The 26,374-nt window shown below is 39.2% G+C and overlaps 1 protein-coding gene and 1 non-coding gene across 2 annotated transcripts; one reads left to right on the top strand and one right to left on the bottom strand.

Annotated features, from left to right (window-relative positions):
- Positions 1 to 19,920: 19,920 nt before the first annotated feature.
- Positions 19,921 to 20,062, top strand: LOC122685641. Its single transcript, XR_006338492.1, has one exon. It is a non-coding gene; the product is annotated as a U4 spliceosomal RNA (small nuclear RNA).
- Positions 20,063 to 22,893: 2,831 nt separating this feature from the next.
- Positions 22,894 to 25,791, bottom strand: LOC122685497 (eukaryotic translation initiation factor 3 subunit C-like). The gene has a single exon (XM_043890337.1). It carries the CDS (start codon positions 25,705 to 25,707, stop codon positions 22,978 to 22,980), a length of 2,730 nt encoding a protein of 909 aa, XP_043746272.1. The 5' UTR covers positions 25,708 to 25,791; the 3' UTR covers positions 22,894 to 22,977.
- Between the last annotated feature and the right edge of the window lie 583 nt (positions 25,792 to 26,374).

The raw sequence follows: 26,374 nt of genomic DNA, 5'->3' as shown, positions 1-26,374 counted from the left end.
GGTTTGGGTAAACTCCGGGAGTTGGTGATGGACAGGAAGGCCTGGCGTGCTGTGGTTCATGGGGTTTCAAAGAGTTGGACAATACTGAGCGACTGAACTGAACTAAACTGAACTGAAGTTATACAAGCACATTGTCAAAAGAATTGAGAGTTTCTGAAGTTTTACAATTAAATGTTTCTCTTCCTATGTGTTAGTCACTTTTTTCCCTCCACTGATAGTTTTTTTTACTATTTCTTCAAAGGCATTTTTTGCATGTATCATGAGTGTCTATCTCTGCATACTTTCTTACTACAAAGGCAGCATAACACATATGTATTGTGCTTGTTAGATTTATAATACATCTTGGAAAGTTGCTGCTGTTTTTAACAATTCCATAATATTTCATTGTGTGTCTATACTATAATTTACTTAACCAGTGTCCTATTAGATATTTTCAGTCTTTTACTACTGTTAACAATGCCACAGTAAACACTCTAGTAAATAAATATTTCCATTTGCAGATAGCAACTATAGCAGAAGAGTAAAGTTATTGTGGTAGAATTGCTAAGACTCTAGTGTGCCTTTTTAAATTTGGTAATTATTGGTAAATTGCTTTCTACAGAGATTTGTTCATTGTTCTAGCAAAGTATCAAGTACACTTTTCCTACAAAGCATTATAAATCTGTCATCAGATATGTTTATCATAGTTTAATTTGTTATTCTCTCATTTTGGTAGTTTAGTCACCAAATGGTGTCCGACTCTTGTGACCCTGTGGACTGTAGCCTGCCAGACTTCTCTGTCCGTGGGATTTCCCCAGGCAAGAATATTGGAGTGGGTTGCCATTTCCTTCTCCAGGGGATCTTCCTGACCCAGGGATTGAACCCGAGTCTCCTGCATTGCAGGTGGATTCTTTACCAACTGAGCCACCAGGGAAGCTTGAGTGGGATTTAATATCTTTTAAAATGTACTTGATATATTTCAGATCTATTTATAATTTGTCCTGTGAAATGTCCATTTGTGCCTTTGTTCACTTTTTCTTATACTATTCATTATTTTTGGAAATTTGCAGCAGGATTTTATATATGAAAGAAATTACCCCATCATCTGTAATATAAGTTGTCAATATGTATTTTATAGCTTGATTTAGTTTACACTGCTTTTGTTTTGTGATTGCTTTTTACTTGCATGTAATTTCTTTTATTTGCCTTTTCTTCCACATATGAGTTTTATATCACAGTAAGGCTTTATCCTCTTATTATTTCTGTGATTCTCCCATGATTTATGTAGTATGTTCACAGAATGTTTTCAAATATAAACTGCTGACTCATCCAGATTTTGTTTAGGTGTGAGAAGTGAGATTTATTATTTTTTTCCCAAATATCTCTTCAATTTTCTTGACACAGTTTGTTGAATGGTGCCCATTCTCTACTGATATACTTTGCCGGCAGGAACAGCTGCGGTCTAGGCATGGAAACAGAAATCACTCTAGGTAGGTTATTACAGAGAACTTAACACCGAGGATTCATTACAAGGGTACCAAATAAGGGATAGTGAGGCAATCCAGAGATTAGCAGCAGCAGAAGGCTGATACAACTCCTACTACTATAGTGATTAAAGCAAGAAGCTAAGCATCAGAGCTGGGAAATCAGTGCTTCCACTGAGAGATAGTCGTCCAGGGTTGCCCGGTGGGGTTGAAGATAATGGAGGTAGTGGCTGTCCTGCAGAATCAGGAGTCATGGAGAAAAAAATTCACCTGAGGTACATCCCAGATTTTCCCCCTTCCTCCCTGTTAAGCTCTGTCAGTGCCTGTCGTTGGATGAACATAGCCAGAAGACTGAGAATACAGGAACTTGGAAATGTAGTTCTATGCCTTTTTCCTAGGAAAAATGCAAACATGGGAATTTGGGGATATCAGATCAAAGACTCAGTTCACCAGCATATCTTATTTGTTCCCTTATTTGTCTACCTCTTTATATATCAGAAGTATATTTCATTTTATTTTTTTGCTGTAACTTTATAAAATACTTTTTTCATCTCAGAGGACTAATTCCTTGTTAATTTTCTTAAAATTGAATTTGTATGATTCTTCCCATGCTATTTTTCCAAACTAAATTTCAGATTGGCTTCTTTACTTCTAAAAAGTATTCCGTTGTAATATTATTCAACATATTGAGTTACAGAGTATTAAGTAAATTCACATAAGTATATAGAATAATTTATAGATAATTGATATTTATAGGATGTTGAAGATTCCTATAGAGAAACAAGATATATCTTCCTGTTTATGCCAGACTTCTCTGGGTCTTTTAGTAGAGTTTAAGGTTTTCTTCAAAGTGATGATGCTTGTTTATTTCTAGGAACTTCCTTTTTTTGGGGCTATTTTGTTATTATTGTTTTGGGTTGTTTTCTTCTACAGTACACTTTTATCTGGCTGTTGGTGACTATGAGAAGGTTATATTGTATATATTACTTTTTTAACCTTACAGAATGGTTTGTAGTAGTTTTCAGTTGATTCTCTTGAATCATATTTAATATCAACTTCAGACAAGGGTGATTTTTACTTTCTTCTTTCCAAATTTTATAACTCTTATTTCCTCCTTTATCTAATTTTATTTGTTCTTCCAGAGCAATGTCCATATATTTCGGTGACAATGGGTATCATTGACTGACTCCTTAATGAATAGGAATGATTTCTCCATATCAAACATAATATCTTTTGTGGATAAAGCATTTCTTTCCAAAGAGCAATTCAGAGATAATCTGAGGCATCAAGTCCTCTTTTTTTTTTTTTTTTCTGAATTGTGCTGCAAAATATTCTAGTCTATATGTAAAGCCTTTTGAATTGTAGTTCCCTGACAGAGTTCTTTCTTCTCCATTGTCAATTAAATAATTTGGAGTTTCTTACACCTTGGAAGAACTTTATTATTTTATATTTTTCTTGGAAATCATTATTATCTTGTATGTTCTAAATCTCATCTGTGTAGATTTGAGCAATGTAATCTCAAATGAGTCATTAATGCAAACAGCCCACTCATTGGAAAAGATCCTGATGCTGGGAAGGATCTAAGGCAAAAGGAGAAAGAGGTGGCAGAGGATAAGATGGTTGGATGGCATCATCAATTCAGTGAACATGAACCTGAGCAAACTCTGGGAGATAGTGAAGGACAAGGGAGCCGGGCATGCTGCAAGTCTGTGGGGTCACAAGAGTCGGACACTACTTAGGGACTGAACAACAACAAAAATCTCAAATTATTCTAATTTTCTTTATGTCTGTCATTATTTACCTGTTACCATTTCTTACATTATGTACTTATTTTCCTCCTTATTTCCATGAATTAATGCACAGTACTTTGTCTCTTTTATCAATATACAAGCTTATGTATTAGTTTTGCTAGTTTCCTTTTTTCTAGTTTATTAATGTCTGCTTCAGTCTTTATATCCTTCTGCCTATTGATTTTGTATTTATAGTGCTCTAACTTTGAAAATCTGCTGTTTGAAATTTGCATTTCCCAGAGTACAGCATCTGGATGGTTTTATATTGCTTTATTTTCCTCACTGTATTTGGCATCCTTTTCTTTTTCTTTTTTTTTTTTTTTCCATTTATTTTTATTAGTTGGAGACTAATTACTTTACAATATTGTAGTGGGTTTAGTCGTACATTGACATGAATCAGCCATGGATTTACATGTATTCCCCATCCCGATCCCCCCTCCCACTTCCCTCTCTACCCAATCCCTCTGAGTCTTCCCAGTGCACCAGGCCCGAGGCATCTTTTTCTTAAATCCTACATATTCTGTTGGAGTATTACATATGTCTCCTGGAGTTGGCAAAGATGAAGCTTGTCTTTATCTTATTTTGTTTATTAATCTTCTAGTTTTGTTAAAACGTCTTGTCTATATATTTCTTATTCTTATTGTTTTGGTGTAATTTTCCTTAGGAGAGGGGAGCAGTGAAAAATTTCATTGCTATCTTAAACCTGGAAGTTCTCTAAAAAGCAAGTATTAATATTTTTGTCTTTGGAAACTCTTTATGCTAAGAAGCTCTCTTTTACTATTTCAGAACCATTCCTAAGTAATGGTTCTGTTACTTTAAAATGTCAAACTATTTTTCCAAATAAAGCTTTATTTCCCTCATGAATTTTTGGAAATATCTTAACTCTGTTTTAAATAAATAATTCAAAAAATGTATAGTAAATCATATCAGTTTCATAAAATGCTAGGATTCTGGTCCTGCGGGAAAAATACAAATGATTAAGATATTAATGATAGCTATTTTATCTCTATGAAATGTAAAACTTCACCTTGATGAAAATTTATGGAACAAAATGCTTTTTCTTGGTTAAATCCTGATAATTAGTTTTAGAAACTCTATTTTAATAGCAGATACCATTTATCTGTTATTACTGAAGCCATTTACCACAGATTGGGACTTGAACCCACATGGTGGGACTCGAACACAGACGAAACCTAGTCTGGGACTCGAACCCACATGGCTGGGACTTGAATCCAGCCAAAACCCTGCTTAGGACTCAAACCCACGTGACTGGGACTCAAATCCGGCCAAAATCCTGCTTGGGACTTGAACCCATGTGACTGGGACTGGAACTCAGCCAAAACCCATGATACCTGGTTTTAGGACCTAATGAAGCTAAGGTTCTTGATGTCTCAGTGCAGAAAGAATTCAGTGAGAGACAAGGTGATAGGTTAAGAAGGGGGTTTATTCAGATACAGAGAGAAACACACTCCACAGATGGAGTGTGGGCCATCGCTGAGGGTGAGTGCAGCCCTGAAGTTTTTATAGGCAGGGTAATTTCACATGCTAATGAGTGGGAGGATTATTCCAACTATCTTTGAGAAGGGGCAGAGATTTCCAGGATTTGGGCCACCGCCCGCTCTTTGGTCTTTACACAGTGCCTTGGAACTGTCATGGCACCTCCTGGGGTGTCGTTTCACTTGCTGATTCAAGATCAAGGTCTAGTCTTGTCTGCCAGCTTGGTCCCATCTGATCCTAACTGGTTTATGTTGTGTCCTTGGGCTATGTCATTCTTTCAAAAGTCGGGCCCTGCCCCTTTCCCTCCTATTACTCTGAGTTCAGTTCAGTTGCTCAGTCGTGTCCAACTCTTTGCGACCTGATGGACTGCAGCACGCCAGGCCTCCCTGTCCATCACCAACTCCTAGAGTTTACTCAGACTCATGTCCATTAAGTCAGTGATGCCATCCAACCATCTCATCCTCTGTCGTCCCCTTCTCCAGCCTTCAATCTTTCCCAGCATCAGGGTCTTTTCCTATGAGTCAGTTCTTGGCATCAGGTGGTCAAACTATTGGAGTTTCAGCTTCAACATCAGTCCTTCCAATGAATAATCAGGACTGATTTCCTTTAGGATGGACTGGTTGGATCTCCTTGCAGTCCAAGGGACTGTTGCATTACTTCCTGCCAAAGACTTCACTTAATGCAACATACCACTTAATCCTCATACCAACTTTATTAGTGGATATTTATTTTCAACAGTCAGTTATCAGGTATATATTGACTATCTAGCAGCCTCTCAGGCCCAATGATAGCTTAGGATGAATGGTGTTGGATTTATGATCTCCAAGAAGATTTAGCTTCCAAATCAGGGACCAGGCTTGATTACTTAGAGCTTTTGTGTGGCAGAAGTTTCATGACAGTGAAAAAGGACAGAAAAAGCTTCTGATACAGACATCAGAAGGGGAATGGAGAGTGCCCCCCTCTCTAGTCTTAGCAAGGGAGACATATACTTTTTCAATTGGTTACAGTAAATCAAAAGAATTTCTCAAGGTTTTAAAGGTTTTAGCTGACCCACTCCCACAAAATACATTTTAAAATAACAGGATTAGAACTAACAGTAGAGAGATCTTACCAGGCCCTCTCCCACAATACACATTTTGAGATAATAGGATTAGTTAGAAGGTTCTTAAAAGGAAGAAATATGTCTTTGAGCAGGTTACACATGTATAGAGTTTAGTTTAGTCTTAGTACAGAGTTTAAGATGAGTTGTTTTGTTGTGTAATAATCAACTCTGGGCTCAAAGAAAAAATGTTTTATGTGACTAAGAATGAGGAATGTAGAAAAAAAAATTGTCCTCTTTTCCTCCTCAAGATCCCCAGACCCCTTTCTCCTCCTCAGGGACCCTGGACTCCTTATCAACTTACCTAAGAATTAACTCTCTCACCAATGTCTTACAAATCGAATTACATTCTGTGCCCTTTGGAACCTGTTTTTCTTTCTCCTCTTATGTTTCCTGTTGCTTTCAATGGCTTTATTAAACCTCCAGTCATCCAGGCTTAAAATCTCAAAGTTAATATAAATGCTCTCTCTTCCCCTACATCAAAAAATATATAATATTTACACTTATTTTCTTAATTGCTATCACCATTATCATTATTCCTTAGCCTCTCACTTCTTCCTGCAGTTATGGTGGCAGATTAAATGTTCATCTTTTGGAAGCTCAATTCTCAGCGAGGTATTCCTTTGCATAGAAATTTTCAGTGTCTCCTCACTGCTGGTAGGGTTAAGTCAAAAGGCCATAGCAAGGATCTATAGCAAAAGGCCATAGCAAGCATGACTGGTTCTTATTTTCTAACATAATTTCCCAGTATTCTTGTGGTAGGCATCAACTATAAAAAAATAATCTTGACATATCTTGAAGCATCAGGGAGGGTCAGTCTTATATAAGGGTGGAATTGACTCTACCTATGGCAAATTTTAACCTTAACATTTAATTAATTTATGTCAACATTTCAGTAAAGCCACCCCAGATAGTAATTTACCCTAGAGCCAAGACTAATAAAACATATTACAGAAACTGTACCATCTTTATTTTTACACTTTAACTTTTCAAAAAGAATTTGGGGTTTCTTTGAACAAAACCACTGTGCACTTTTGTAAAACTCTGTTCATTGCACCCTAAAGTAGATATACACATATAATACAATTGGAGAAGATCCAGACAAAACATTTCCCATATGAAGACAGAACAATAAGCCAGAAGTTCTTCAATCAGGAAAGGGGAAAATGGTAAAGTGTTTGGATTATAGTGTTTAATGTCCAATGACAGATGAATGGATAAAGAAGATGTGATACGTATATTGTGTGCTTAGTCATGTCTGACTCTTTGTGACCCCATGGACTGTAGCCCACCAGGCTTCTCTGTCCATGGCATTTTCCAGGCAAGAATACTGGAGTGGGTTGCCATTTCCTCCTTCAAGAGCTGTTCCCAACCCAGGGATCAAACCCACGTCTCCAGTGTCTCCTATATTGGCAGGCAGATTCTTTACCACTGAGCTACCTAGGAAGGTGTTTCTGCCATGAATAAACTGCTTGTTTATTGTCTTTGCCCCTCAGCCTCAATGTGTGTGTGTGTGTGTGTGTGTGTAATTTTCCATGGTGTTTTGTGTTTCTTGCCCAAATTCTTTTGGATAAGTTGAATAAGAACCTGGACTTTTGGTAAAGTCTTTCTGGTATCAATTCTCTCAATATATGAGCAGTCTGAGTATGAAAAAACGTTTGGTAGATCTAAGCATGAGCTGCAATCTACATGTAGTTCAACATCTTATGAGTAGAAGTGGGATTTTGTTTTGTTATTCCCTTGTTTCTTCGCCTGATTGTCTTGGTGGGGTGTGTAGACAGAGGCAACTAAACATCAAGGCTATACAATTAGCACAGTGCAAGGATAGGTTCAGAGGTTCAGGATTTTGTTACTGTATTATTGAAGCTAGTACTTTTAACTTGCACTCATGATACCATTACAATTTTACTTTCCAGTAGAAGAAAGGAATATTCTTTTTTCAAGATATCTTCATAATCTTGAAATATTAAGTTCTGAGTGACAAATCTGTTCATTAGTATATCAGTTTCTATCATGTAGCCCATTCAGTTGATAATGAAGCATAATTAGAACTGTTGGAGTGAACATTTAGAGATCCTAAAATGCATATTATGCTTTTAATAAAGTAGAATTATCCAATATTCACATTTTTTTTCAAATTCTAACATGCCCAAGGCTGTCAGATATAATCATTTTTACAATTTGACATGGATTCTGGCTCAGGTCAATTTTCAGTGGAAACTTCAGAGAGAAATAAAATGTCTTGGAAAGATGACACATCTGTATAACATAGGATATATTAAAAATGATTTCAAAAGGATGATTATATTCTTTCGAGGGACCTTGATGTCAGTATATCTTCAAAGCAAAAACACATCTGAAAATTTAATAGTTAGTTCACTATGTAGTCACCACTTGAATTCTGTAGTACTTTTCAATTTATTCCTTTAGAGAATGGCTTTTGCCATAACTCTCTGCCTCTGTTGCAAACAAACTGGACTGAAAAATAGTGTATTCTAAGCATAACATTTTCTCCTCTATAGCCCAGGCCTATTTCTTCAAGGACAGTATAGTCTTGCAGAAATATTACCATACTAGGTGGTATTTATCTAGCTTAGAAAGGGTGGATTCATTTAATTAGATATTATTTCAAGTTAAATTTCAGGTCACCCAACTCAGTTGAACTATACTATTTCTAAGAATATAGAAACTGTTACCAAATAGGGAGAGTCAAAGAGGACCTTTCCTCATGGGCCTCAGTTCTTGGTAAGGACATAAATAAGAATCTAAGGTCTTACATGTTGCAAAAACAAGATTATTAAACAAAGAACAGAAGGAACACCTCAAGGGAGAGGTGGGCCAGGCCAAGAAAGACACTGGTACCGGAAAGACGAGGTAGGGGGATTTCAAGACAGGACTTTTACATATTCATCTAGATGGGTGGGGCTTGACAGTTTTGAGTGACAGTTGCAAGTTACATAATGACAGGATGTATTGCATATTTCTTTCCCATAATTTACTTTGTAGTGATAAGATGTATGTATGTATAGAATATTTATGAATCCTTAAGGCTCCTGGCTACCTAAGATCACTTGAGGACACAGCTGTGCATCAAGGGCACGTTTGCTGGAGTTGAAGTCGCTGTGGTTAATTTGTAGTCACTGTGAACCTAGGGACTGTGGAAGTTGGAAAAGTCTCTTTGGGTTTTTTTTTTTTTTTTTTGTAGCATATCTGTGAGCTCTCATGGGCCACACTCGGACACATCTAGGGTGGGGTTTAGAGATGAGGTTGAAGCATTTTTTGGCTAGGGAACACATGGTTGCTCATGCCTAACTTCCTACCTAACAGAAACCAGAGTTGCAATCTCTCTCTGTCTCTGTCTCTCATACACACACACACACACACACAAACACACACATGCACACAGATAAAACCTTTGTATTTTTCCATGTATGGCCCTTCCTTCCTGACTTTTGCCAGAGTAAGAGAACTCTTTTAACTTGAAAAATGGGAATGAGTTTCTGTTCTAAGATATTACAGAAAAATAAGAAACAACACTTTGTTTCCTCTTGAGACCCTGTTTTCAACCCTGATTGTACATTACAATTATCTGAGGAAATCAATTTAAAATACTGATGCATGGGCTTTATCTCAGTCCAGTTGAATCATAATCTCTGGAAGTGGGGTCCAGGTGCTAGTTCCTCTTTAATATCATAATTCCTGTTTAATAAATTCACATTATTAATGGACTTCGTATGTCTCTACCAGGATGAGTCTAGTTTCTGGAATTCTACCATTCACAACTTGCTGGAATAAAGTTCATATTGCCTCATCAATAAATGTTTAAAGTATGCACTCTTTCTCAAAGATAAAATATTTGAAGTATTTATTCTAGCCATTATCTTTATTATAATTTCTTGAAAAGAATGATGCCAAACAAATGTTCCTTGAAATGATACTCAAAATAATTTTGTGGTTATATTAACTTGCAATGAGGGAGAGGTCTGGAATGCTGCAAGTTATTTGCACAGAAAAAAGAGACAGGTTGCATACATTCTGTCTTGTTTAAACTAATCTCATTCACTCTGTATGTATACTTACATTGTCAAGGTCAAATCTGAAAGAGATCATTTATTCTTTCTTATACACCTGTTAATTTCCATGCATCCATGCATTCTCTTGATATTTTTTAAATGAATAATCACTTTCTCTAAACCTGCAGTTAGTGTTTAGGGTGATAAAAATGGTCAATCGTAAAGCAATGAAGTAGCTGGAAGAAATGCTAAGCTTATAAGTTTTACCCTGCCTTTTCATAAAAGTTAATAAAGCTACCAAGGGAGAGGATATGCAGATGTGGAAATGTTGTAAACTCTAGAGTAAGATAAACCTGCCTTTAAATCTCCTGTTTTTCACTCACACCCACAGCAAGTGCACTGGCAAGTCTGAATCTCACCATCCCTGGAGTTATAATAGAGGACAGGGAGGCCAGGCATGCTGCAGTTCATGGGGTCACAAAGTGTTGGACATGAAAGTGTGACTGAATGACAACAAAATTGTACAATATGTATTTAAGATTTACAGCTTGATGATCTGATATATTGTACATACTGTGAAATGATCACCACAGTCAAGCTAATTCATGCATCCCTCACCTCACACAGTTGCTATTTCATCCTTCCTTTTTTCTTCTTTCTTTTTCTTTCCTTTCTTCCTTCCAGAATAGTTAAGATCTACCCCCTTATCAAATCCCAAGTATACAATACACTCTTGTGGTGACTATAGTCACCATGCTGTACATTAGATCTCCAGGATTGATTCCTCTTGAATAACTGAAGCTTTTTGCCCTTTGATGATTCTATTTCCCTCTCTCCCTGCCCCAAGCAGCCCCCGTCCCCTGTGTCTATAAATGTAACTACTTTAGATTCCACATATAAGTGAGATTGTTGCCAAAAGTGGGGTCTGTTTGCTCATGGCTCTAAAGCCAATAAAGAGGCAAGGTTGATGGAAGGGAAAGTTGGCTTCAATTTGGATGCCAGCAACTGAGGCAGGGGAGGGGGAGCAGGATGGGCTCTTATTCAAAGGCTGATTCCATCCCCTGACTCGGGCAAGAGCTTTTATAGATGGCGGGAGGGGGTTACCTGCAGAAACAGCACAATCAGCTCTGACGGTCATCTTGAAACGGTCATGTGGTGGTCTGATCAGCATCTTGATTGTTTTAAGTGCAGTTAGTCTTCAGTTCCAAGGCTGTTTTTTCCATTTCCTTGAGGCCAATTCTTGGAATTGTGTGTTTATGTCACAGCTACCGTTTGGTCATCGAGTTGTTAACTTCTTCCACCCGGTAGGGTTTTCAGTATCTACAAGACGACTCATGGGGTATGGCTCCAAATATTATCTATAGCCTTTGAGAAGGAACTTAAGGTCCTTAACTATGCTTAATGACTAAGTTATCATTTTTTGGTCCCTTTTGACTGGTTTCCTTTGTTTCTGCATTTTCTTACTTAGAGACATGAGAGGCAAAGACCATAGGGTCCTGCTCAGTTTCAAGATCACTATTTATCTCTCTGTTTGGATTATTTCACTTAGCATAATGTTCTCCAGGCTCATCAATGTTCACAAAGTGAAGAATTTTCTTCTTTTTCAAGGCTGAAATACTTTTTAAAGTATAAACCTTCCACTTGCTTCTTATTGTAATTAGAATCAATTCCACATGCCTTATCCTAGCACTAAAGTGTTATCATCTTCTATTTTCCCCCCTTCTCATGTACTCGTCATTCACACAACTGTCCCTGGAACAGGCTATGCTGGTTCTCATCCATGGTTTTTGTGTAGATAATTCCAGAACAAGGGCTTAAGTCATGCCTTCATCAGGATATGACAAAGATAATATTTTGCAATTCTGTTACTTCATCTCTGAAGCTTTTTTCCTTTTCTTTCATGAGATCATGAGAAACTCATTGAAACTATCTAGAAATTATTCTCGGCTATCTAAACTGGGAGAGTGGTGTTACTCATTGTAAGCATTTAAAGATTATTAAATTAAATAAATATTAATCAAGTTAATGAACTTCCCATTAGAACTAAGATTATAACCATTATCAAGCATGTGTAATATGCCAGACACTATGCCAAATACTCTAAAAGATAAAAAAGTAAATGAGAATAAAACAGACTTTGCTCTTAATTTTTCATCTGGAAAGAGGATAATGCAACTATAATTATAATGCTGCTACTAAGCAGAATATGTGTCATGAGAACTGGAATTTAAGGGCTAGGGGTTTTACAAATAGCAGGTGTAATAGGTCTGACTCCCAGTGCAAGCAACGGTGGTTTAACAATTCACACATCTGTTCCCCAATCTGTTAGACTTGTTTCTCTCTAATCGAATTGAAATAAAAGTTAGGTTTGGGAATCAGGGAATTGAGGAATACTTCATGAGGGAACTGGCATTTGAGCTGGACCTGTAAAATGAGAGAGATAATTGAATGTGTTGTTATTTTTCTCTTTCTTAATTTGGTCATGGTTTCACTAAGTAAATAAAATGAATTTTTTGATTTTGTAGAATTATGTTTTCCAAATATTAATGATTGAATGGCAGTATTCCAATTTTTTAAAGGAAAATAGGACTCTAGTCTCTGAAGTGGGAAGGACCTTGGACAAGCAAAGTGACCTCTCTAAGCCTTCCTTCCCTTCTCTGAGAAATATTGAATTTGTATGACTGTTTAAAAGGTTAGAGGGAATTATGCACACTATCTGACATATTTGAAGTGAAGTCGCTCAGTCATGTCTGACTCTTTGCGACCCCATGGACTGTAGTCTACTAGGCTTCTCCGTCCATGGGATTTTCCAGGCAAGAGTACTGGAGTGGGTTGCCATTTATGCTTAATTAATGCTAGCTCCCACTTTTGCTTTTCAATAACCCAAGAAACTATATGTTAGAGAAAATAGGCAGAATTGTGGAATAGTTAAAAGTACATAATCTGCAATTAGATTGCTTTGATCAGATGTCCTTTTTGTTTGAACTCTGGTTCTGCCACTTCAATTGCTTTGTGATTTTTGAGTAAGTAACTTAACATTCACTTTGCCTCTTTTCCTTCACCTGTTAATTAAGGGTTATAATATATCCTATCTCAGAGGGATATTATGGGGATTACCTCAGATAATTCATATAAAGTGCCTGGTATGTAGTAAAAAAAATTCATTTTTATAATAGTAATTATTATTTATACCATTAACTTAGGCTTCCCTGGTGGCTCAGATGGTTAAGAATCTGCCTGCAATGCAGGAGACCTGGGTTTGATTCCTGGGTTGGAAAGATCCACTAGAGAAGGGAATGGCTACTCGCTCCAGTATTCTTGCTTGGAGAATCACATGGATAGAGGAGCCTGGTGGGCTACAGTCTGTGAGATCACAAACAGTTGGACACAACTGAGTGAATAACATGTTAACTTTCACTTTCATGCCATTAATGCTAAAAGAAGTTAATGCTAAAAGGATGATCTACAGTATATGATAGAGCAACACATACTAGGTAAACAAGTAAATAGACTCGGCTAATCACATATATAGTTCTGAAGTGCTATTTTGAAGCACCTGCCATTTGATATTCTCATTTTATTTGGTCATCGTACCAGTGTTTGCTTTTGACAGTAGTTATGGTTCATGATTCGTTATGATCTGTGTTTATCTCTGAGTTTTAAAATATGGTGAGAGAGATCAAATTCAGGAAGTGATGGAAGCTTGGGTCTCTATTTGTAACAGCTAAGAAAGATGAGTGCAAAGGAAAAATAACTTTGTTAGAGGGAATGCCTTCAGAGGTCCTAAAGAGTTAAGGTTAGAACTTTGCTTATAGAGCCGGCAGAAATAGAGGCAAGATTGTTGCCAATAAGAATTTCCTGCTTGAATATTTCTGCTTAAATTGTGTTATATTAGTTGACTGATTGCTTTTCCCGAGCTCAGATTCAGGTCCTAAGTATAGAAGAACAATTTTAGTGAAATATTTATATGTAAAATCCCTTTACGAAAAATATTTTACTTTTATATAATTATCATTCTTTGCTGGCTTATTTAAAATAGTGTATAGTTTGAAAATTCTGGACCTGAAATTTATATTCCCTAAATATGCATGAAAAATTACTTGGTCCACCTCAGTAAGAAATGAGGTTTATTGATTTAATTTTCCCTCAGCCAGCAAGATAAGCAGAAAAACTGTCACTGGCAGAATTTTGGAAGAGAAAGTTATTATACCCTCTGCATTTAACTTCCTAGTATAAATTTCATATGCAAATGGGACCTGGCAAAGATCTGCCTGTTTGTCCAGGGAAGGGGAGAGCTACGTTGCTCACTTCAGAACCCAAATAGGCCACAGGCTTATCGTGCATGCCTCAAATTACCTCCTTGGTCTTCTTTTCATGCCTTGTATGTTCTAGCCAAGTTAGTGACAGCACTCTTGTTGCATCTTTTATTTCCCCAGATCTTTTATTCTGCATGCACAATCATCTCCATCTGCAGAGTATCACCTCCATGTCCACATAGCCAAATCTAACTTGGCATCTAATCTCAGTTCAAATGCAACTCATCCTTTCAAATCTTTTCTAAAGTTTTCAAGGTATGATTCCATACTTTAAAAAATAAAAATCTCCTTACTCTTCTTAAGTACTTATAATATGGCATTTTATTCAACAAATATTTACTGTGTGTGTACGGTGTGCCCAAACCTCTGCATTAGCAATATTTGGGGGGTTAAAATGACCAGAAATCCTTGTAAACTGAATAAATAAGCTTATGTTGCATATTAGATAGTAAAAAATGCTAAAGAACAGAGTGCAGAGAGAGAGGGGAATAGGAGGTGGGAAGACAGCAATTTTATGTGGTCAGAAGAGTCCTGACAGAAAAAGAGACACAAAGAGTAAAGGCCTGAAGCATGACATGCAGACATTTAGGAGGAGACATTTAGGCTGAGGAGAGTGTAAGAATGGGGACTCTGTGGGGGACCACAGCTTATGATTGTCAGCAGGTTAGGATCAGAGTGAGAAAGAGGGAAAGGTAGGATGAGAAGTCACAGAGATGAGGAGTTGGGAGTTTTAACAGCGTGTGAGTAAAAGTAGGCAGAGTGTATAGATTGTTATAATGACTGATGTTTTCTCAGTGTAGATGATAAACTATTGAAGTGTTTTGCTTACCACAGTTGTTGTTCAGTCACTCAGCATGTCCAGCTCTTTGCAACCCCATGGACTGCAGCACGCCAGGCTTCCCTGTCCCTCACCATCTCCTGGAGCTTGCTCGAACTCATGTCCATTGAGTCAGTGATGCCATCCAACCATCTCATCCTCTGTTGTCCCCTTCTCCTCCTGCCTTCAGTCTTTCCCAGCATCAGGGTCTTTTCTAATGAGTCAACTCTTCACGTCAGGTAGCCAAAGTATTGTAGCTTCAGCTTTAGCATCAGTCTTTCTAATGAGTATTCAGGAAAATATTCTATATTTTAATAGAAGCAACAATGAAGCAGTGAGAATGTGGGTTCTAGAAATATTTTGAAGATAGAACTTATGGTGACTATTGAAAGATTGGAGATCAGAAGCAAAAGAAGAGCAGGTGTGACTCCAAGACCTGTGACCTGAAGAGTAACTGGAAACAAGAGGCTGCCTTTATTTGAAATGGAGAAAGCTATAAAAAAGGAGGAGGAATTGGAGTACCTCCAACATTTTCTTGTCCCTGATGGTCGTTTTGGCTATGCAGGTTCTCTTGTGATTCCATACAAATTGTAGATTATTTTTCTATTTCTCTGAAAAATGCCAGAGGAATTTTGATAGGGATTGCATTGAATCTCCAAATTGCTTTGGGTAGTATAAACATTCTAACAATATTAACTGTCCCAATCTGTGGACATGGAATGTGTCTTTTTCAGTTTCTTTCATGAATGTCTTATAATTTTCAGTGTATAGATTTTTTAACCTACTTGTTTGATTTGATTCCTAAGTGTTTTATTCTTTAAGATACTCTTGCAAATGGGATTGTTTTCTTGATTTCACTTTCTGGTGGTTTATTGTTAGTGTATAGATATAAAAATGATTTTTGCACTTTGATTTTGTATCCTGCAACTTTACTGAATTCTTTTATTAGTTCTAATAGTTTTTGGTTGCATTTCTAGGCTTTTTGTATTCTTGGTATCTTGCCATCTGCAACAGACTATTTTACTTCTTCTTTTTCAATTTGGATAAATTGCATTTATTTTTCTTGCCTAATTGCTCTGGCTGGAACTTCCAGTATTATAGTAAATAGAAGCAGAGAGAGTGACCAACTTGGTCTTATTTCAGGTCTTGGAGGAAAAACTTTTAGCTTTTTACTAATAAGTATGATGTTAGCTGTGGTCTTGTGATATATAACCTTTATTATGTTATTACATCACATATGGCCTATCTTATTGAGTTTTAATCATGTATGGATGTTGGATTTTGTCAGATTTTTTTCCTGAGTCTATTGAGGTGATCAAGTGATTTTCTTTTACCCTTCATTTTGTTTGTATGGTGTGTCACACTTGTGGATTTGCATATACTGAAACTTCCTTGCATCTCTGGGATAAATCCCAATTGACAGTGGTGTATGATCCTTTTAATGCATTGTTGAATTTGGGTTGCTCATATTTTTGAGCATTTTTGTATCTGTGTTCATCAGAAATGCTGCTGCTGCTGCTAAGTTGCTTCAGTTGTGTTCGAATCTGTCCGACCCCATAGACTGCAGCCCACTAGGCTCCTCTGTCCCTGGGATTCTCCAGGCAAGAACACTGGAGTGGGTTGCCATTGCCTTCTCCAATGCATGAAAGTGAAAACTGAAAGTGAAGTCACTTAGTTGTGTCCGACTCTTCACTACCCCATGGACTGCAGCCTACCAGGCGCCTCTGTCCATGGGATTTTCCAGGCAAGAGTACTAGAGTGGGTTGCCATTGCCTTCTCCATCATCAGAAATAATGGTTTGTAATTTTCCTTTCTTACAATGTTCTTTTCTGGTTTTGGTATTAGAGTAATGCTGACCTCTTAAGTTAAATTTGAAACTGTTCTATCCTCTTTGGTCTTTTGGAAGAGTTTGAAAAGGATTAATTTTGATTCTTTAAATGTTTGTAGAATTCATCAGTGAAGTCATCTGGTCCTGGATTTTCACTGCTAACTCAATCTTCTCACTACTAAATTATCAGTTTAGATTTTCTATTTCTTCATGTTTTAGCCTTGGTAATTTATGTGTTTTTTAGGAATGCATCCACTTCTTTTAAGTTATTTGATTTGTTGATGTGAATTGTTCTTAGTAGTTTCTCACGATCCTTGTATTTCTTAGTTATAAGTTGAACTGTCTCCTCTTTCATTTCTGATTTTATTTAAATCTTTTTTCTTCCTCATTTGTCTAGTTAAACATTTGTCAATTTGTTTGTCTTCTCTTAAAAATATCACGGTAATCCAAGTCTATACCCTGACCAGTAACGCTGAAGAAGTTGAAGTTGAACAGTTCTATGAAGACCTACAAGACCTTTTAGAACTAACATCAAAAAAAGATGTCCTTTTCATTACAGGGGACTGGAATGCAAAAGTAGGAAGTCAAGAAACACCTGGAGTAACAGGCAAATTTGGCCTTGGAGTACAGAATGAAGCAGGGCAAAGGCTAATAGAGTTTTGCCAAGAGAACGCACTGATCATAGCAAACACCCTCTTCCAACAACACAAGAGAAGACTCTACACATGGACATCACCAGATGGTCAACACCAAAATCAGACTGATTATATTCTTTGCAGTCAAAGATGGAGAAGCTCTATACAGTCAGCAAAAAACAAGACCAGGAGCTGACTGTGGCTCAGATCATGAACTCCTTAGTGCCAAATTCAGACTTAAATTGAAGAAAGTGGGGAATGCCACTAGACCATTGAGGTATGACCTAAATCAAATCTCTAATGATTATACAGTGGAAGTGAGAAATAGATTTAAGGGACTAGATCTGATAGACAGAGTGCCTGATGAGCTATGTATGGAGGTTCATGACATTGTACAGGAGACAGGAATCAAGACCATCCCCAAGAAAAAGAAATGCAAAAAAGCAAAATGGCTGTCTGAGGAGGCCTTACAAATAGCTGTGAAAAGAAGAGAAGCAAAAAGCAAAGGAGAAAAGGAAAGATATTCCCATTTGAATGCAGAGTTCCAAAGAATAGCAAGGAGAGATAAGAAAGCCTTCCTCAGTGATCAGTGCAAAGAAATAGAGGAAAACAATAGAATGGGAAAGACTAGAGATCTCTTCAAGAAAATTAGAGATACCAAAGGAATATTTCATGCAAAGATGGGCTCAATAAAGGATAGAAATGGTATGGACCTAACAGAAGCAGAAGATATTAAGAAGAGATGACAAGAATACACAGAAGAACTGTACAAAAAAGATCTTCATGACCCAGATAATCACGATGGTGTGATCACTCAACTAGAGCCAGACATCCTGGAATGTGAAGTCAAGTGGGCCTTAGGAAACAACGCTTTGAACAAAGCTAGTGGAGGTGATGGAATTCCAGTTGAGCTATTTCAAATCCTGAAAGATGATGCTGTGAAAGTGCTGCACTCAATATTTAAGCAAATTTGGAAAACCCAGCAGTGGTCAAAGGACTGGAAAAGGTCAGTTTTCATTCCAATCCCAAAGAAAGGCAATGCCAAAGAATGCTCAAACTACTGCACAATTGCACTCATCTCACACGCTAGTAAAGTAATGCTCAAAATTCTCCAAGCAGGCTTCAGCAATATGTGAACCATGAACTTCCAGATGTTCAAGCTGGTTTTAGAAAAGGTAGAGGAACCAGAGATCAAATTGCCAATATCCGCTGGATCACCGAAAAAGCAAGAGATCTCCAGAAAGACATTTATTTCTGCTTTATTGACTGTGCCAAAGCCTTTGACTGTGTGGATCACAATAAACTGTGGAAAATTCTGAAAGAGATGGGAATACCAGACCACCTGACCTGCCTCTTGAGAAACCTGTGTGCAGGTCAGGAAGCAACAGTTAGAACTGGACATGGAACAACAGACTGGTTCCAAATAGGAAAAGGAGTACTTCAAGGCTGTATATTGTCACCCTGCTTATTTAACTTATATGCAGAATACATCATGAGAAACGCTGGGCTGGAGGAAGCACAAGCTTGAATCAAGATTGGGGGAGAAATATCAATAACCTCAGATATGCAGATGACACCACCTTTATGGCAGAAAGTGAAGAAGATCTAAAGAGCCTCTTGATGAAAGTGAAAGAGGAGAGTGAAAAAGTTGGATTAAAACTCAGCATTCAGAAAACTAAGATCATGGCATCTGGTCCCATCACATCATGGGAAATAGATAGGGAAACAGTGGAAACACTGCAGATGGTGATTGCAGCCATGGAATTAAAAGACACCTACTCCTTGGAAGGAAAGTTATGACCAACCTAGACAGCATATTAAAAAGTAGAGACATTACGTTGTCAACAAAGGTCCATCTAGTCAAGCCTATGGTATTTCCAGTAGTCATGTATGGATGTGAGAGTTGGACTATAAAGAAAGTTGAGTACTGAAGAATTGATGCTTTTGAATTGTGGTGTTGGAGAAGACTCTTGAGAGTCCCTTGGACTGCAAGGAGATCCAACCAGTCCATCCTAAAGGAGATCAGTCCTGGGTGTTCATTGGAAGGACTGATGCTGAAGCTGAAACTCCAATACTTTGGCCACTTGATGCAAAGAACTGACTCATTTGAAAAGACCCTGATGCTGGGAAGGATTGAGGGCAGGAGGAGAGGGGGACGACAGAGGATGATATGGTTGGATGGCATCACCGACTCAATGGACATGAGTCTGAGTAAGCTCTGGGAGTTGTTGATGGACAGGGAGGCCTGACGTGCTCAGTCCATGGGGTTGCAAAGATTCAGACAGGGGTGAGTGACTGAACTGAACTGATAGTTATTTAATATGTTTGTTTTTAATCCTTATATTATAGTTATGAATGGTTTATCCACCACCATTACAATATTAGAACATTCTGAATATAACTCTCTCCTAGGTTTACTAATGAGTTTTATACTTTCGTATATTTTCATAATACCAATTAGTAACTTTGCGCAGTGGCAGTATCGTAGCCAATGAGGTTTATCCGAGGCGTGATTATTGCTAATTGAAAACTTTTCCCATATTACCAATTAGTGCTCTTTTTGTAAAAACTGGGAGAGGTGGTTATTTTATCTACTATGCAGAAACCAACAAAGAAAGTCAAGGAAAATGGAGAAACAGAGGAATATGTACCAAGAAAAGAACTAGATAAATCTTCACAAACCCATCTTAATAAAACAGAGATAAGTATTTAACCTTATAGAGAGTTATGTAGAAGACAAACTTCTTCAATTAGCCCCCTTGAGCTCCTGGTTGCATCTCAAATCTCTGTGATAATCCAAGCTGCCACCTTTGCTGTTAGTGGCTTCATGTGCTTGAAGGTGTGCCAGGATCTATCAGTATTTCTAGGGGAGGATTGTAGTCAACACCTAAATGCAGGCTGTCTAGAACCCAGACCTTCAGGAAGCAACTGGGATAGTATGTTGTAAAACTTCTAGGGAGAATGGAATTCAGACATTTTCACCTGCTCCCTTTCCTTTGAGCCACAATATATAGCAGTGTGGGGGTGCTCCTGTGCATATTTTTGCTTTTTCCTGGAGGCCTAATGAATGAAAGCCACAAACTGTCTGAGCTGATTGACTTGGGGGTCTGTCTGTCATTTCACAGCTATAGATTTTGGGGCAGTAGAGGTGTGGACAAGCTCCTTCCAGGGAGAAACTGGTCCCCTGGTCTTACTGTTGGGCAAATTGGAGGCAGAAAGCAGGGGAAGTGCCCACCAGTCCTTCTGACCTCTAGGGAAGAATGCAGTCAACATTTAGATGCGTGCTAATTAGAAGCTGCACCATCCAGCAGAAGCTTTTAAAATATGCTGTCAAAACCTTCCAGGGAAAGACTGGAAAAAAATGATTTTTTTTTTTTTTTTGGTGATCCTTCTGTGCTTAGTCTGGAGGGATAGCCATAGCAAGTGCTGGATCATCAGCCTGTTAACAATTGTTTTTTTTCCCACTGCAGTCCTGTGGGGACATATGAATGCAATTGTCACTGGTGATCAGAGCCAGACCATCTCTCATGACACAGCTGCAAAAGTTGGCATGCCAGATGTGTGTATCAGCTCCTTACAGGGAGATATTTGTGACTTGGTTTATCATTAGAGAGAGTCAGAAGGAGAAGGTAGGAAGTGCCTGCTGCCTCTTTCAGGCTCAAGGATCATTGGCATTAACATCTAGATGTGTGATCATTAGAAGTTGGATACTCAGGTAGAAGCTTGTAAAGTATGCAGTCTAACCCCTTCCATGTAAAGACAAGGAGACAGGCATTTTTGTCTTCTTCCTCTGCAATAAACCCTGGAAAGATAGCTGTAGTAATTCCTGGAAAGATAGTTTCTAAGATTGCTTCTTAGGAACTGCTGCTTTGTCTGCTGTAGTCCTGTGGGACTATTGAATCCAAGACCTACGGCTATTGGAAGTAGGTGATTTGGTGGCCCCACTCTCAGATGGCAGCCGTAATAAATGGGGTGTTAGAACTCGTTTCATATCGTATTTAAAAAACCTAGACTACTTATTTTTTCAGGTTTTTCAAATGATAGCACACATCTTGACTCTGGTTCAAGATGATGATGTAGGAAGCTCCTGACTTTCCTTGCTCCCCTGGCTGTGCTGTGTGTATAGTCACACATAAAGTAATTTCCTCTGATGGAAATTCAGAAAACAGCTAAGTGATTCCTATGCATCAGGTGACTGGGAGGAGAATACCCACACTGAAATTGGTAAAAATCCTAGACTACTTATAGGAGGGCATGGTAACCCACTCCAGGATTACTGTCTGGAGAATTCCTATGCACATAGGAGCCTGGTAGGCTTCGGTCCATGGAATTGCAGTGAGTCAGACATGACTGAGCAACAACACACACAGACTATTCAGGTAGAAATTATTAGTAAAAGACAGTTGCTACATTAAAACACCAAAGTTTAAATTAGACTCTGGATATATGATTATATCATATCCTGGAACAGTCCCGTCCCTTGTAGTTCTAAAGCACTCATGATATCAGCAATTCATCTAGCAATATATGTGAAGTGAGTTCATTAAATTTGGCTTAGTGATGAAAAAGGCACTTCTTGCAATTTTTCTACATCTATTTTATTTTTTCAAGACATATCAAGGGTACATTATGTTCCAAATTAATGCATTTTATTTCTTAATGCAACATTGAAATATCATTAATATATTTCTAATATTTTCTATATTAATTTTAATATTGAAATCATGTTTTATTTAAAAAGACACAGAGTTATCACAAGGATACATGAGATATTATAGTAATCACATAAAATACAGTTTGTTTCTTAGGCAACACTATATTTTAAGAAGGCTGCAACTATTTAACATTTAGCTTTATACAATTTTCCTCTTTGGTTTAGATCAGAACATTTATACCAAATATCTTTTAGTTTATGATGCTGAAGATCTGAGAAGATTAAAAAAAGAAATTTATTCTATCTATTGTGGAAAGAATGGATGAGAATGGGGAGATTTCCATTTTTCTAGAGCAGGTGTTTATTTACATAGTTTTGTCAAGATTAGATGAATAAAACAATATTGCTAAATCTACACACTAGAGGCCATTTGAGTACAATTTACCTTCATGTTACTAATAAATAGCTTGACTGGCTCAGTCAAAGAAGTAAATAATTTTGAGTTTTGGATCAAAATGATTCTTCATCATCTCTTTGCCAGACAATGTATATTCTGTAACTGGGTATAAAACAGCTTTCCTAGCAGAGAATATCATGTGCAAAACCTTGGGGCAAGAAGTACTGAGGTTCTTTTGAAGAACTATTAAAGACACTCTAATGACAAGGGTTCTTTAACGCTATGGAAATGTGATCAAAATATACTGTTACATGACAGGACAAGGCTATGAAACAATATCTGTAGCATTTTGTTATTTCTTTATTTTTTTTTTTTTTCTAAACAGACCTTTAATGACAGACCTTTAATGCAGTGTGGTTGGACCTAAAGGGTGAATGGTCTAGGGCATTGGGGACAAAAGTCAGGTCATCAGTAGGCTGTCTGAGATTGCTGCTGGCGGTAGCCACCCCGGTGCATGTAGCCCTCATTTTTCTGGTAGCCGTCTTTCTGGTCTCGGAAGTAGCCACCATAGGTACCCTGCTTGTGGTCAAAGACCCGCTCATTGTTCTCCACTAGGCTGCCCAGCTTCTCTGCCAGCTGCAGGGCCAGGTTCTGCTGGGCGGTGGGCTCCGTGCGGTGCATCACCACAGTCTGCGTCGGCTGGTCCAGGGAGGCCATCAACTCCTCGTTAATGATCATCTTGCTGATGATGGAGTGTACCGTTGGCAGGTCCAGCTCAAACATGTCGGACAGCGTCTCCATGCTGATGGAGTCGTAGACACTGCTGTAGGTGAACAGGTAGGTCCGCAGCGACTCTTCCTGGATCTTCCTAACCAGCATGGTTCTGACTTTGTCGGCCTCTGGGAAAAGGTCCCACACTTTGCCGTTCATCTTCTCATTGATGATAAAACTGTGGCAGGTCTTCCAGTCGCCCATCTTCATGGCCTTGGAGGCAGCGACCACATGTTCCCTCATGGACTCAGGGGGGCCCAGCAAGGGCTGCCGCTCGCCCACCCGCAGCTGGTGATGGAACTGCTTGCTGATCATGCGTCGGCGGGCATCACTCTCGTGGGCGGCCATGTAGGGGATCTCCAGGAGCATGGCCGACACCAGGTAAACACATTCCAGCAGTTCCAGGTTTATGTGCAGGTGGAAGGGCACCTGCCGGCGCCGCTCCACCTTCTCCTGCTCCTGGTTGCGCTCCTGCAGGCTGCACAGCAGCAGACCCTGGCCCAGCAGCTCCTTGGCCCGGCCGCTTGACTGGATGTCCAGCAGGGCGTTGTGCGCATCCTTGGTCAGGCCTTGGCGGAAGGCACAGATGCCCAGCTGCACCATGGTGCGGTTGTACAGGATCTGGACTGGTGGGTCTGCATGCTGAATGTTGTCCTGCAAGTGGCTCATGAGCATGAGGTCCCGGGCCTGGTACCAGCGGGAGTGCAGGGCATGATGGTAGATATGGCAGAGGATGGCACACTTGCGGATTCGGTCTGTGCGGTCCTTGGCATAGATGTACTTGCACAGTCTCTCCATTAGCACAGCTGAGTCCTCACCCTCATTTTCGGCCTGATCTTGCTCAGACTTTGAGGAGCCCTCAGGCGGGGTAAGCTGCCGCTGATGAGCCTTGTAATCAAACTTGTAGTAGGTGTGGAGAATGCGCCTCAGGTAGATGCGGCAGATCTCCTCAGTGGTGCCCTTCTCCTCCAGGTAGCGCTGCACACGCTCAATGATGGCACACACCTGGGCCTCGTCCTTCAGGTGCTCCACGTACTCTTGGGAGTGAGGATCAGTGTTCTGCATTATTTTGGTAAATTCTTCATCCATTCGTTCCACCAGAGTTAAGATGCAGCCACGAACACGCAGTGGCTGGTCTGCATTATGCAGGTTCTCACTCTCTTCCAGAATGTTCTCTCCGACAAAGATGTTAGGGTTTGCAAACAGGATGTCCATCAGCTCATTGATGCAGTCCAGACACTTCTGCCACATCTCAGGCTTCATGTATGTGGCCAGGTTGGGGTTGTAGTCATAAAGAGAGGCAATGATGTTGAACTTGATCTTGACGATGACGCCCTCTCCTAGGTTGTTTTCAGAGGCAATCTGAACCAGCAGCTGCAGCAGCTCAATCTGGGCCGCACGATCAGTTCCTTTCTTGCCTCGTGCCTGTAGGATCTCATTCAGTTTCTTGATGACAACAGCGTGGGTGATCTCAGTTCCCTTGGCAAACATTTTTGGCTTCTCCTTAACGAGGGGCACTCCACCTCGGACACTCTCCCACTCGCCACCCTCATTGTCTTCCTCCTCCTCATCTGGGCGCCTAGATTTCCTGTCGTGCTTCTTCTTGGCTTTGTCCTCCCGTTTCTTCTCAGCCGCCTTCTTGTCCTCCTCTGTGGTGGGGGCCTTTTTAAGGAATCTTGAGGCCAGCACAGTCTGTTTCCCTTCTTCCTCTTCTGAGTCTGAATCAGAAGACGTGGAACTTGTATCCCAAGCTTCTGAATCTTCTGAGTCCTCATCTTCATCCTCCTTTTTGAGGAACTTTCGACTCTCCCCAGAAGGGGCTTCTGATTTCTTCTTTAGAAAAGCTGCAGCAGTGACTCCGTCATCATCCTCATCCTCATCTGAAGAGCCTTCTGAATCCTCCTCATTCTTCTCAGCATCTTCATCTGCAGACTGCTCAGGGTTCTGCTTGTAATTTGTAATATGAGACTCAAAATCTCGGTTGTATTTTCGGATCTTCTGGCGCAGAGTGCTTAGGGCCTTGGCATTATTCTTGTTCATCTTCTTCTTCCCTTCTTTATCTTCCCATAGCTCATTAAGATAGTCCTCCAGGTCAGCTAGGATCCGGATATAGAACCGGGGGACACCTTCCTTGTCCACAATGCTCTTAGCCTTCCCATATGCTTTTCCCAGGAGCTCAAACTCTTCCAGGCACTTGGTGACATCCCGAATCTTCATGGCATTACGGATGGTCCGGATAAGGTTGGTCAGTTCCTCAAACCTTTTATCCTTGGCACTTCGGACAACTCTCTTGGTATCTTCTTCATCCTCACTCAGCAACAATGGCTGTTTGCCGTAGTTACCCCCGACAGGTTTGGTGACGAGCTCCTCCCCGGACAGGGACGACTCAGACTCGCTGTCCGAACCCGTCGTAAAAAACCGCGACATGGCGACGGCGCTGAGCGGCTGCGGCCGGACGCTAACCCTGCTCCCCTTTTCCGAAGCACGAGGCTCACGAAGTACGCAGCAGCTGAGCTCCCAAGTCACACTCTTTGTTATTTCTTTAAATAGCTATATGTAGGCTCTTAATATAATGGTTAAAAATTTAGTCTCTAAAGTCAGACTGCTGGGTTTTATAGCCTCGCTGTATCATTGGTTAGCTGTGTCACTTGAGCAAATTAAAACCAGGATATGGGAGGTGAGAGGGAGGCTCATGAAGGAGGGGACATATGAATACTTAAAGATGATTCATGTTGATGTACAGCAGAAGCCAATACAACACTGTAAAGCAATCATCCTCCAATTAAGAAATTAAAAAAATACAAAACAGGATGTGCCTGTGTTTTCTTATCTCCCAAATGGGAATACTAACACTACCTTCCCTAGTGCATATGGGAAGATTATAATATAAGCTTATGTGATTGAAATATTCAGAAAAGTGCTTAGAACCTTGTTCAATAAGTATTAACTATTATTAGCATGTTATTTTGAAGCTGAAGTGCCAATACTTTGGCAGCCTGATGCAAAAATGACAATTCATTGGAAAAGACCCTGATGCTAGGAAAGATTGAAGGCAAAAGGAGGAGGCAGCAGGGAATGAGATGGTTAAATAATA

Source organism: Cervus elaphus, chromosome 28, assembly GCF_910594005.1.
Source record: "Cervus elaphus chromosome 28, mCerEla1.1, whole genome shotgun sequence".
Classification (NCBI taxonomy): Eukaryota; Metazoa; Chordata; class Mammalia; order Artiodactyla; family Cervidae; genus Cervus; species Cervus elaphus.
Note: the sequence above shows the minus strand (reverse complement) of the source record. Positions and strands in the feature narration are given on the sequence as shown.

Bases quoted from the DNA above. Each gene is read 5' to 3' on its own strand.
- LOC122685497 (XM_043890337.1), bottom strand. From the start codon at position 25,707: ATGTCGCGGTTTTTTACGACGGGTTCGGACAGCGAGTCTGAGTCGTCC.